The sequence below is a fragment of the Tachypleus tridentatus genome, chromosome 10, assembly GCF_004210375.1.
Source record: "Tachypleus tridentatus isolate NWPU-2018 chromosome 10, ASM421037v1, whole genome shotgun sequence".
In the NCBI taxonomy this organism is placed as follows: Eukaryota; Metazoa; Arthropoda; class Merostomata; order Xiphosura; family Limulidae; genus Tachypleus; species Tachypleus tridentatus.
In genome coordinates, this window is record NC_134834.1 from 102,699,651 (window position 1) to 102,712,695 (window position 13,045).

The 13,045-nt window shown below is 31.2% G+C and overlaps 1 protein-coding gene across 1 annotated transcript in view; it reads right to left on the reverse strand.

The window, feature by feature from the left end:
- The window catches only part of LOC143229997 (UDP-glucose 6-dehydrogenase-like), a 73,493-nt gene that overhangs the window by 348 nt on the left and 60,100 nt on the right, over positions 1 to 13,045 (reverse strand). The window contains 2 exon segments of the mRNA XM_076462934.1: positions 5,925 to 6,115; positions 8,478 to 8,569. Of these exon segments, the coding sequence (XP_076319049.1) occupies positions 5,942 to 6,115; positions 8,478 to 8,569 (266 nt within the window). The 3' untranslated portion in view covers positions 5,925 to 5,941.

Consider the following 13,045-nt stretch of genomic DNA (forward strand, 5'->3'; position numbering starts at 1 on the left):
TTTAGCTCTCAGTATACAATAATTCAGTCTATCTCATACGTACCTACCACTGAATCTTATGATCAAGGAAAATAAACACGTTATCCTAATTATTTTAAAATGACACTGGTTTAACATATGATAAAAGTAATAAACAAAAAATAGACTACATAACATTTCTTCACTTAATAAAGTCGAATAACTTATACAATATAAAAATATTGAAGCAAAGTTTCACTAAGCAGTCTAAGTAATTATATGTCATACAGTCATCTTCATACATAAACACAAGACTACATTTACCAGAATCTTTCAATACAAGTTTAACATTTCTTCAAAAAATTATTACCATTTGCAACTCCAAATATCTAAATAAACAAACTCTTGCTGTATTGACCTAAACATAATTACTAACTATAAAATATGTTTAATAAACAAACTCCTGCTGTATTGACCTAAACAGACATACTGACTATAAAACATGTCAAAACAAACAAACTCATGCTATATTTACATAAACAGAAATACTATACATGCAATCTATATAAATAATAAAAAAAAAGAGTGCTGCATTTACCTCAATGGAACTACTAAGTACAAGGTATGTCAAAATAAACAAATTGCTTTTGTATTTACCTGTGACAGAACAACTAAGTATAAAGTATGTATTAATAAACTCCTGCGCTATTTACCTAAACAGAGCTCCAAACTATAAGGTACATCTAAAATACACTCGTGCTGCATTTACCTGAATGGAAATACTAACTATAAAATAAGTCTAAATGAACAGAGCTGGTGCTGCATTTACCAAAACAAAACTACTAACTATAAAGTATGTCAAAATCAACAAACTCCTGCTATATTCACCTAAACAGAACTACTATGTATAAAGTATATCTAAATAAACAAACTCCTGCAGTAGTTACATATAAAACAACAACTTAGTATAAAATATGCACAAATAAACTCCTGCACTATTTACAAAACACAGCTACAAACTATAAAGTACATCTAAATAAACAAACTCCTGCTGTATTTACCTAATCAGAACTACTAATTACAAAGTACATCTAAATAAAGAAACTCCTGCTGTATTTATTTTAACATAACCACTATCTATAAAGTATATCTAAATGAACAAACTACTTCTGTATTTACCTATAAAAGAACAACTAAGTATAAAATATGTACAAATAAACTCCTGCTCTATTCAGCTAAACACAGCTAAAAACCATAAAGTACATCTTAATTAAAGAAACTCCTGCTGTCTTTATCTGATCAGAACTACTAACTATAAAGTATGTCAAAATAAACAAACTGCTTCTGTATTTACCTGTGACAGAACAACTAAATATAAAGTATGTATTAATAAACTCCTGTGCTATTTACCTAAACAGAGCTCCAAACTATAAGGTACATCTAAAATAAACTCATGCTGCATTTACCTGAATGGAAATACTAACTATAAAATAAGTCTAAATGAACAGAGCTGGTGCTGCATTTACGAAAACAAAACTACTAACTATAAAGTATGTCAAAATCAACAAACTCCTGCTGTATTTATCTAAAAAAGAACTACTAAGAATAACTTACGTCTGAATAAACAAACTCCTGCTGTATTTATCTAAACAGAACTATAAACTATACATTGTCTAAATATACAAACTCATGTTATATATACCTAAACAGAACTACTATGTATAAAGTATATCTAAATAAACAAACTCCTACTGTAATTACATATAAAAGAAATACAAACTATAAAGTATATCTAAATAAACAAACTCCTATTGTATTTACCTAAACAGAACTACAAACAATAAAATATGTCTAAATAAACAAACTCCTGTTGTATTTAACGAAAGAGAACTACTAAGTGTAAAGTATGTATAAATAAACTCCTGCTGTATTTACCCAAATAGAAATACAAAGAATAAAGTATGTATAAATAAAGAAACTCCTGCTGTAGTTACCTTAACAGAGCTATAAACTATAAAGTACATCTAAACAAACAAACTCCTGCTATATTTACCTGAACAGAACTACTAAACATAAATATAAAGTATGTCTAAATAAAAAAAACTCCTGTTGTATTTACCTCAGCAGAACTACTAAATATAAAGAATGTATAAATAAACTCCTGCTGTATTTACCTAAACAAGAACTACAAAGAAGAAAGTATGACTAAATAAACAAACTACTGCTGTATTTACCTAACCAGAACTACTAAATACAAAGTGTCTGAACAAAGAAACTCCTTTTGTATTTACCTAACCAGAACTACTGACAATAAAATTATGTCTTAATAAACAAACTCCTGCTGTATTTACCTAAACACAGCTACAAACTATAAAGTATGTCTAAATAACAAAACTCCTGCTGTGTTTTCCTTAAACAGAAAAACTATAAAGTATGTCTAAATAACAAAACTCCTGCTGTGTTTTCCTTAAACAGAAAAACTAACTACACAATATATATAAATAAACAAACTCCTGCTGTATTTACCTAAATAAAACTACTAACTATAAAATATGTACATATAAAGAAACTCCTACTGTATTTACTTTAACATTACTACTAACTATAAAGTCTGTATATAGTTGTGGTTGTTGAGCTTGAAGTTTGTCTTCATCATGCTGAATTCTATGAGGGTTGCTAATTGGTTGCTGGAATGTCTATAGATGGGTTAGGGTCTCGGATATAGAGTTCCAAGGCTATCTTGCAGGCCTCAGCAGTTGGAACTTCTGTAAAGAGGGATATAACATCGAAACTGGCCATTAAGGCTTTATGATTAAGTTGGTTAAGACTAGACTTGAAATTACAAGTCTTTGATGAATGAGCAAATATGTTACATATTTGGAGAATGCTATGCTATGTATTTACCAAGATTGTAATTAAACGATTCAATTAGCAACCCTCATAGAATTCACCATGATGAAGACAAACTTCATGTTCAACAACCATAACTATATACAAACAAATGGGCAACCCAGTATCACCAGTTCTAGCCAATATTTTTATGACAAAAGTTGAAACACAAGCAATTAACACATCATTACATCCACCACTCTACTGGTACAGATATGTAGACGACACGATTGCGGGATTCACATCTACAGAACACATACTTAATTTTTTCAATCACATTAACGCTACACATCCCAACATCAACTTCACATGCGAACAAGCAGGAAGCAATCAAATATAATTTCTTAACTTCAAAATTACAAGAACCGACACACAATTTAAAATAGAAATCCACTGAAAAATCACCCATACTGGACTATACATTCCTTGGGACTCAGCACATGAAACAAAACAAAAACTCAACATGCTAAGAAACCAAATAAACACAGCCATAAAACTATGCTCACCAGATAAAATTAACGATGAATTAGACAAAATAAAACGATACTTCATCAACATCAATAAGTTTCCTCCACAAACTGTAGAAAACATTATACACACACACCTAGACATAAAGCAAAATCAACCAACAAAAGTAAATATATCTCACGAATCAAAAAAATCACGAAACCATATACTGCTGTATACCATATATTCCCGACATCAGCAGAAAAATAACCAACATTTGGCAAACACTTGTAACAAAATATGACATTCCAGTTAATACCAAATTTATTCAAAAACCAGGCACAAAACTGATGTCTATACTATGTAAAAACAACACTGACAAACACAACACCAACATTATTTATAAAATACAATGTGATAACTGCCACGACTTCTATATTGGAGAAACAAGTAGAATAATGGAAACCAGATTCAAAGAACAAAAAGTCACCTTCGTGACGCTTTTCAACACTGCAAGTCAAATAAACACAACATAACCACAGAAAACACTCTAATACTAAATAAAGAAACAAACATAAACAAATGCAAAATTAAAGAATCCTTACTCATATAACTCAAGCCCAAAGTAAACCAATACAAAGGAACTCCTTTGTACCAATATTAAACATAATATAACAAATAACAATAATAAAATAAATTTAAAATTATATATTCAAATATCTAAGCACGCCCTCTACATTCTGACACTCAGTTACACAACCCCTTTCAAACATGTGGTCAGCTGCTAGTCAGTTACCTTTTCCTTTCTTTGTGAACCTGACGATATCCGAAGAAGGTCGAAACGTTGTATGCTCCTCTACGTAAAAAATTTTCTCAATGCATACGAGCCATTTTTACATATATATTTTTCTCTGCCAGTGGGTTTTCTCGAAATCACTGAGAACTACAAAGTATAAAGTATCTCTAAATAAAAAAACTGTTGTATTTACCTAATAATAGCTACTAACTCTAAAGTATGTCTAAATAATCAAACTCCTGCTATATTCACCTAAACAGAGCTACAAACAATAAAGTATGTCTAAATAAACAAACTCCTGCTGTAATTACCTAAACAGAACTACTAACTATACAATTTCTAAATAAAGGAACTCCTGCTGTATTTACCTAAACAGACCTACTAACTATAAAGTATGTCTAAATAAAGAAACCCAGTGCTGCATTTACCAAAACAGAACTACTTAGTATAAAGTATGTCTAAATAAACAAACTCCTACTGTATTCACCTATAAAAGAACTACTAACTATAAAGTGTGTCTGAATAAACAAACTCTTGCTGTATTTACATGAACAGAACTACAAACAATAAAGTACATCTAAATAAACAAACTCCTGCTATATTTACCTCAACAGAACTACTAACTATAAAGTATATCTAAATAAACAAACTCCTGCTGTATTTACATGTAAAACAACTGATAAGTATAATGTATGTCTAAATAAACAAACTCAGGCTGTATTTACATGTAAAACAACTGATAAGTATAATGTATGTCTAAATAAACAAACTCAGGCTGTATTTACCTAAACAGAACCAATAACTACAAAGTATGTCTGTATAAACAAACTCCTGTTGTATACACCTAAACAGAAGTAAGAAGTATAAAGCATGTCTGAATAAACAAAGAAACTCCTTCTGTATTTACCTACAAATGAACAACTAAGAATGAAATATGTATAAATAAACTCCTGCGCTATTTACCTAAACAGACCTACACTCAATATTGTACATCTACATAAACAAACTCCTCCTATATTTACCTAAACAGAACTATAAACTATAAAGTATGTCTAAATAAACAAACTCTTGCTATATTTACCTAAACAGAACTACTAACAATAACATACGTCTAAATAAACAAACTCCTGCTGTATTTACCTAAAAAAGAACTACAAACAATAAAGTGTGTCTAAATAATGAAACTCATGCTGTACTTACCAAAACAGAACTACTAACTATATAGTATGACTGAATAAAAAAACTCCTCTTATTACATTAAAAAACAACTAAGAATTAAATATCTATAAATAAACTCCAGCACTATTTACCTAAACAGAGCTACAAACTATTAAGTACATCTAAATAACCAAACTCCTGTTATATTTCCCTGAACAGAACTACTAATTACAAAGTACATCTAAATAAAGAAACTCCTGCTGTATTTATTTTAACATAACTACTATCTATAAAGTATATCTCAATGAACAAACTACTTCTATATTTACCTAAACAGAACTACTAAACATAAAGTATATCTAAATAAACAAACTCATGTTCTATTTACCTAATCAGAACTATTAACAATAAAGTATGTCTCAATTAATAAACTCCTGATGTATTTACCCATAAAAGAACAACTAAGTATAAAATATGTATAAATAAACTCCTGCATTATGTACCTAAACAGAGCTCCAAACTATAAAGTACATCTCAATATACTCCTGCTGTATTTCCCTAAACAGAACTATTAACTATAAAGTAAATCTAAATAAACAAACTCCTGCTGTATTTACCTAAAGAGAACCACTAAGTATAAAGTATGTCTAAATAAACAAACCCCTGCTGTATTTACCTAAACAGAACTACTGACTATAAAATGTGATCAGCAACACCTCTGTTGATGTTGTTACGGGTAGTTTTGCGTCCAATTGTTTCTACTTGAAAACCAATATCAAGCAGTTCTTCTACATTTAGCATTTTCCTTCCATCAAATAGAAAAGCAGGTTTCAACATGGAGTGATAAATTTTCCTGTAATCTAAATGCTATATATAGAGAGAAAAAAATAAATTTCAAGATTTTCTAATTTGTATATGAAAGAAAATGTTATTCTTTTTAGAGATAAGTCACAGAAAAGTAAAACAAACAAACTATGAATAATCCTTTGAAAAAATTAAAATTTTATATAAAATATAGTGCTGTATATAAACACTTGCCTGAAGATTTATTACCATGAAAACTTGATGCATATCACAAACATTAACCTTCTCTACGTAGGCCTAGAAGTTATAAACAACAGCATTGTGAAAGGCTTACTGATTTAATAACCAAAATAATTTTAATCGTGATAAGAATGTTTATTCTTTAGCAAGGTGCAGGTTTTAAAATTATGGACATTCACAGGTTAGTCAAATGTTTTCCTTCTAAAACACTCACTGTGAGATTAAGTTTTATGTCGAATATTGTTTGCTTCTTTGTCGAACTTTGTGCAAACAACCTCAGGGCTTTCAGTGGTTGCCATTTCTAATGTTGAAGTGATAGAAAGAGAGCTAGCTTACATCAACCACTGCCAACTAATGGGCTCCTTTTTACCAAAATATAGTGGGCTTAATTGCCACATCATAGTACCTTCCCACAGCTGAAAGGATGAACGCATTCTCTGACAAACTTATACCTGTTTATGTGATTTGAGTACCACCATGGAAGCACTCCTTGTAATAAATGTCTACTGGAAAGCAAAGAAAGAGTAAGTGTCAAAGTTAGGGTTAAATTATCAGTTTTTAAGGGATTAATAATATTTATTTGGCAGTAAGACACACCCATGCTGTTTACCCACTGTCTGTCTTATCACAATAAACCACAAAAACTCATGGATGAAATGTGGTTTAAATTCTTGTATTATTCCATATGAACAGCTTTTATATAATGTTTTCATGGTAACTAACTTGTTCAGTCACTTAATCAGATTACTAATTAACTGTTTTTTTTACTATTTAGATATTAATTACTAACTAAAACAGATGTTTATTTTTAGAACGTTCCCAAGCTGACAGTTAATTATCAGCTACATTTTAAGACAAAACTTGGCAAAACACAGATATGCCACTGTGTAACTTTGTACTTAAAATCACACAAACAAACTGAGCTATTGTGTAGACACTTTTAAATGCTTGATACATATTTATCACACTGCTAACTATCAGAACCATAAACATAACAGTATTATATTTTATTACTTTTCTTTGTACTTTGTATAAAACAGAAAAGTACTTATTTATTTGGTCTATATATTTCCTTTAATGAATATGAACTCTCACAATTAATTTTTGATTAACTTATACAAAGAGATTTTGATTTAATGGTGATTTTCTTAACATAAACTAAAGATTACATGTGTGACAAGAGACTGACTATTTCTTCAAGTGTTTTTTCTCAAAACTTTATCAGTAAACTCATTTAATTTTTAACTCGATCAGAAATTAACTTTGCAGCCCTGTTATGATTTAAACAGAAAGTAAAATTGGTAGAACTGCTTCTCACTTTCAAAGTAATTCAGTATTTTGCATATAAGCCCATCTGGATTATCTTACAAAGACCAGCATTATGCATGGGCAACACTGTTGCTTCCCATCTTGATTTTTAATTGATGGTGGTTTCAAGTCCATAAAAGGAAATAAGATAATGATTTCAAGTCCATAAAAGGAAATAAGATGGTAACTCCTGCTAATGCAGAAAAAAACTCTCTTCCTTGGTAAAAAAAAAATAATTCTGCTCTCAAATTCAGCTTTGAAGTGTGTAACAGAACCAACCATCCACTCCTCCATTTTTTTTTCACATTTTGAAACCACAGGCCACAATATTTCATTTAATGATTTCATTATCATCATCATAGGATCTTCAGACTTTACATTAAAAAAGTTTACTAAAGTCCAACTCTAAACAAAGTTTTTTAGATCTAAGATCGTTCTAAATTTTCACATTTTCTAAACTTTTATACAAACATTGTTTTATCTGTCCACTTACTGCTTTTCATAATAATTAACTAAACAAATGATTATGTTATTATACTATTTCAGTAATAATCATCTTTGTAACACAATTTACAGATTTTGCTGAAGATGGAATAAGTTTTAATGAAATGTTTGAATCTTGTAAATAAAATGTTTTATTAACTGTCTACAGTTTCATCATTAAACTGGAAATAAACCTAATAATCAATTGTAGCATATGATAAGCAAATAATTTACATTTAACTGATTTGAATTAATTTTACAATGGTTAGTTTTAACCAGAAGACAAATATCAACAAACATCTAGATGTGGACATAATTTTTTTGTTCTCTTCTTGTGCACATACACATACAGTAATTAAATTAAAATTTTAATAAAGGTACCTTATGAGCTTACCAAAAATTCATCCCACTCTGTGCAGATAACAACAGCATGAGCTCCCTCTGAGGCAGAATATGGAGTCTGATGAAATGACAACAGTTGCAACACTGTGACATAAACCCAGCAGGAATATGAGAAAAGATACTTCAGAACAAAATCTACACTTTTAATGAGTATTATTATTTGAACTAGTTTTATAAACTGTTAACGGACTTTCTTTTGAAAAGAATATTTATATTTGAAATGTTATAAAAAAATTTAAAAAGTAAGTGTACAGATGAGAGAAATTAAATCATACTAAATAAGTAATACTTCTTTCTTAAGTAAACAAAAAAAAGATAAATCACATTTTTTCTGGGCTATATTTTAAATATTTTAATTCAGATACTAACTCGAGAGCACACAATATTAAGATAAAGTAAATTTGGGGGAAAAGGCCTAGATAGTAATATTAAAGTCTAGTAAATTTGCAAAATATTTGGAAACAATGCTATATCATAAATATCAAAATCAGTATTTTGTTTTCAGCATACACTGAATAGTGAATGATTATTGAATCCGTAAGTTTAGTTATCACGTGTTATTTACTTGATCACTTGGCCGTGAAACTGTAGAAGGTTACTTTAACCACAGCCCTATTACTATTAGCAGAATATTTGCCATTTAATCATCGTATATAAACATAGGCTTACAAGTTACAAAAAATGTAAGCACTTACAGAAATGTTAAGGAAGAAATATATTAATTTGTTATCATTTCATGGACTGAACTACAAATTATTTGGGGAAAAAACTGACCATCCATCCAAAAAATAACATTGCAACACTTCATTTAGAAGTGAGATTATTTTGGTGAAAACAATCAAGTAAACTTCAGCTTTCAATGTTACTTCACAACATTTGTTTCTTTTGAATTTTAAGCAAAGCTACATGATGGCTATCTGTGCTACTTCTCAATGCAACATCAGGGAATTACTGAAGTCAATGAAACAATTAAAAGATGTTACAACTTTCACTGTAACAAGTTTCTACAAAAGAACAGCAAGGTCAGTTTTTTTATTAACATGGACTTTCAAATGCATGTAGATGTCAGTTTCAAATAACACATAAATAAATAAAGCCCAAATATCTACTGGAACAGCATTACTGGACTTTCTAGAGATATACAGTCAAATGTGATTTCTATTATTCAAGTTTCTTCAGCTATCTCCATCGTGAGAAATTAAAGATGTGGCTAAAATCTTGCAAACCTTCATCAACTTCTAATCTTTATTATTGATAGCACAAAATATAATAAATATCATCAGAATGGCTTTTGTAATCCTTGCAGATGAGAAAATTGACTTTGGATGTTGTTTCAGAATCCCATATTATCCTAAAATCTCTACTATGTGAGTTTTTCATTTCCACAGAGAACACTTAAAGCTTTCTTATTGAAAATGTTGTGTCCTTTAACCACCTTACTGTGAAAAAAAATATCCTCCAGTTCCAAGTCTAGCCATGGTGAAATGCTAAATAGTTGAAGATCCACTGTAATCTAAATGTGTAAATGTTAAGTATGTAACCTTAGCCAACCTGCAGCAACATCGGTAATTATTCAAATACTGTGTGACTTCCTCTCTCTTTATATTGTCTTCCAATTTTAAATGACAGCAGTTGAAAACCACAGAGAAAAACTCATGAAATGAGGAAATTAAATAAATCATAGTTAGAGAGGGAGAATTTGATCCATCAGTTCAGAATAAACTAGATCTCTTTAACTACAAATATGAAGATACACTAAACATTAAGAGTATCAGATATATAAATAAAGCCTATTTTTTCAACAAACACTTTTCTAAAACTTTTTTCTCACCAAATGTTTGGGCAATATCTGACAAAGATTCTGAAACTTTCCACTTTCCTCTACTGTCCTCCTAAAGACTACTTTATTCAATAATGTTCTTTTAAACCCTATTTTTTCAACAATTTTTTTAAGTCCTACTTTTATTCAGCAAATCTCCTGCTAATAATTGAAAGTATAGAAGTCTACATCACACTTTTTCAACAATTTTATTTTTTAAACCCTACTTTTTCAACAAATCCTGAGATATTAACTGAAAGCACAGGAGTCTATATCACACTTTTTCATTGAATTTTCTTCTAAAGTTATAATTTTCCTATACTGAAAATGTATTTCCAATAGGTATTTACTTCTCTCCACATAAGATAATCTATTCTCGTCCAGTGCTGTCCTCTAGATGCAAACCTTTTCTTTACAGATGGCACAGTCCTTCTGCTTCCCCCTATTGGAATGATTCCAATGTGTATCTCCTGCAAATCATCATTAGGAATGTGACATGCGATGCATGTGATTGCCTCTATAAGCTGCTATTGAAATATCACTTTGAAGTTTGACAGAAGGCATAAGAATCAAAGGAAAGTGGGGAAGAAGGGTGGAAAGTGTGAAAGTACGGAAGTACCCATTGGAAATACATTTTGAGTTTAGGAAAACTATAAGTTTGGATATGGTACTTGCCTCCACTCATAAGATTAGTTACAATCCCACAGGCAGAAATGGTGGAAGGAAATGACAAAAGTAATCGTTGAAAGCATCCAAAGGATACCCCTGGAAATAAGAGAGTTAGATCAGAAGAACGGATGAATGAAACTACACCAGTTCTGAAGCAAACATACTCTACCTATCTGTGAAATGTGTTGTAGATAAGGGTGGATAAAGAGAGAAGCCCATCCAAGTGGCAGAGAACTAAAGCAAGATAGTGATCCCACCCATTAAATTTATATAGAATCCCACAGGGTATATAAGTAGGTAAATCAATCGATGTGCCCCTAGATGTAGAGTAGCTTGGGTACAACAAACAATAATTGGTAAGTCAACTAAATCCAAGATCTATATTACTGGGAACTGAAATTAACATGAGGGTAGGATGAGGGAGTCTAGAATCACTCCGACTCCTAAGCATGGCACTTGAGATCTTTCATCTATCGATCTGTGAACCAAACATCTGATATTGATAGGATGTCTATAAAACAGAAATCAACTCCCCAAACAGCAAAACTGACAGGAACCATACAAAAAGCAATAAAGTCCTTGGCATAAGATAAAAAGAGGAATAGCAAAAAGGACAGAACTGGAACAATACCCATTTACCTCTGCTATGACCCACAGCAAAGAAGTATGATTGAAGAAGGAATATAAACAACCATAAGCATGTGTGAGGACATATGTTGATTAGTCCTGCAAAACCCAGCCACAGGATATTCACATCCACATGGGGGTAGTATGAGGATTCCCAATCAAGGAGGTGCATAGCAATTTGATATCTCACTCCTTTGTGAATGTCTAACAAACATCGGAGGATATCATGTCACCTACATCTGCTGAAAACCACTACCTTACTCTGTATGATTATACCTATCTCTGTGTGGAACCCATTCAGGAGGGTGCCTTCACGGTTGACCATACAAGAGTTTTGGAAATGCAAAGTAATAAGGATTCCTGTATTCCACTTGAAGAAAAAGAATGTGAGAATGCATTGAAGAGTCTGGAGGAATGTCATCACCTGATGCAATGCAATGGATAACCATAAAATCCTATTTTTAAAAGCAGACCAAATTGATTTATTCAGTACAAGATGGTAGTTACCCTTTCTGCTTTTATCAATGCAGTGCATGGGTGGTATGGATGAGTGTATGAAATAAGTATATTGAGAGGTTATTTACCTGCACACAATCTTGTGGAACATCCCAACTCATTACTGAGCACTGGAAAGCCATGGAAGTTAAAGCATGAGTCAATATGGCTATACAGAGCAAATTTCAAATTGAAGCGTTCCCAGTCACGCACTACTCACCACAGAGTGGGATCCAGATAAATAATAAATGAAACAAGGGCCTCTGAAAGGAAAATGTTAATATAAATTGATCCTGTGAAAGTTGCATCACGGCTTGTAGAATGGCCATAAATGGAAGACAAAAACCTGAAGAGGAAAAAACCTCAATATTAAGATGAATATATTAGGTGTAGGCTGCATGCTTAACTGTAGAATTTCTTCCAATAGCCTGTGAAGATGAGAAGACACACTGAACATATTCTGGTAGGAAGAAGACAAGTATGAATAATCCAAATGAATCAAAAGTCAAATCCAACTGGTGAGGGTAGAAGGGGAAGATCAAAAACAGAAAAATACTGCCAAGGTCAAAAGAGTTTGGAATTAGTACCACAGAAGGGAGCCATTCAGGGAATATAACAATGAAGGGTATGGACCAGACATAGAAGTCTATCTGTACTGAGATGAGGGTAAAGATGAGAAATAGAAGGGAAACAGCCAAAAATGAAGAGTTATCATCCCTAACTGTCAAGGTCTTTGAAAAAAAAGAATGATCTGAATAAAGCAGAAGATAAGTATGGTGGTAAATGTTACATGCAGCATCACTGGCAAACAAATCAGACCTTCACTGACCATAGGCTAAGAAGAGAAGGAAATATATTTTAAGGAAAGAGTGAAACATGGAGAACAAGGAAATAGGTTCAAATATAGGTAAAGTGAGGAAATGGAGGACAACATTAAGATCCTAGTCCAG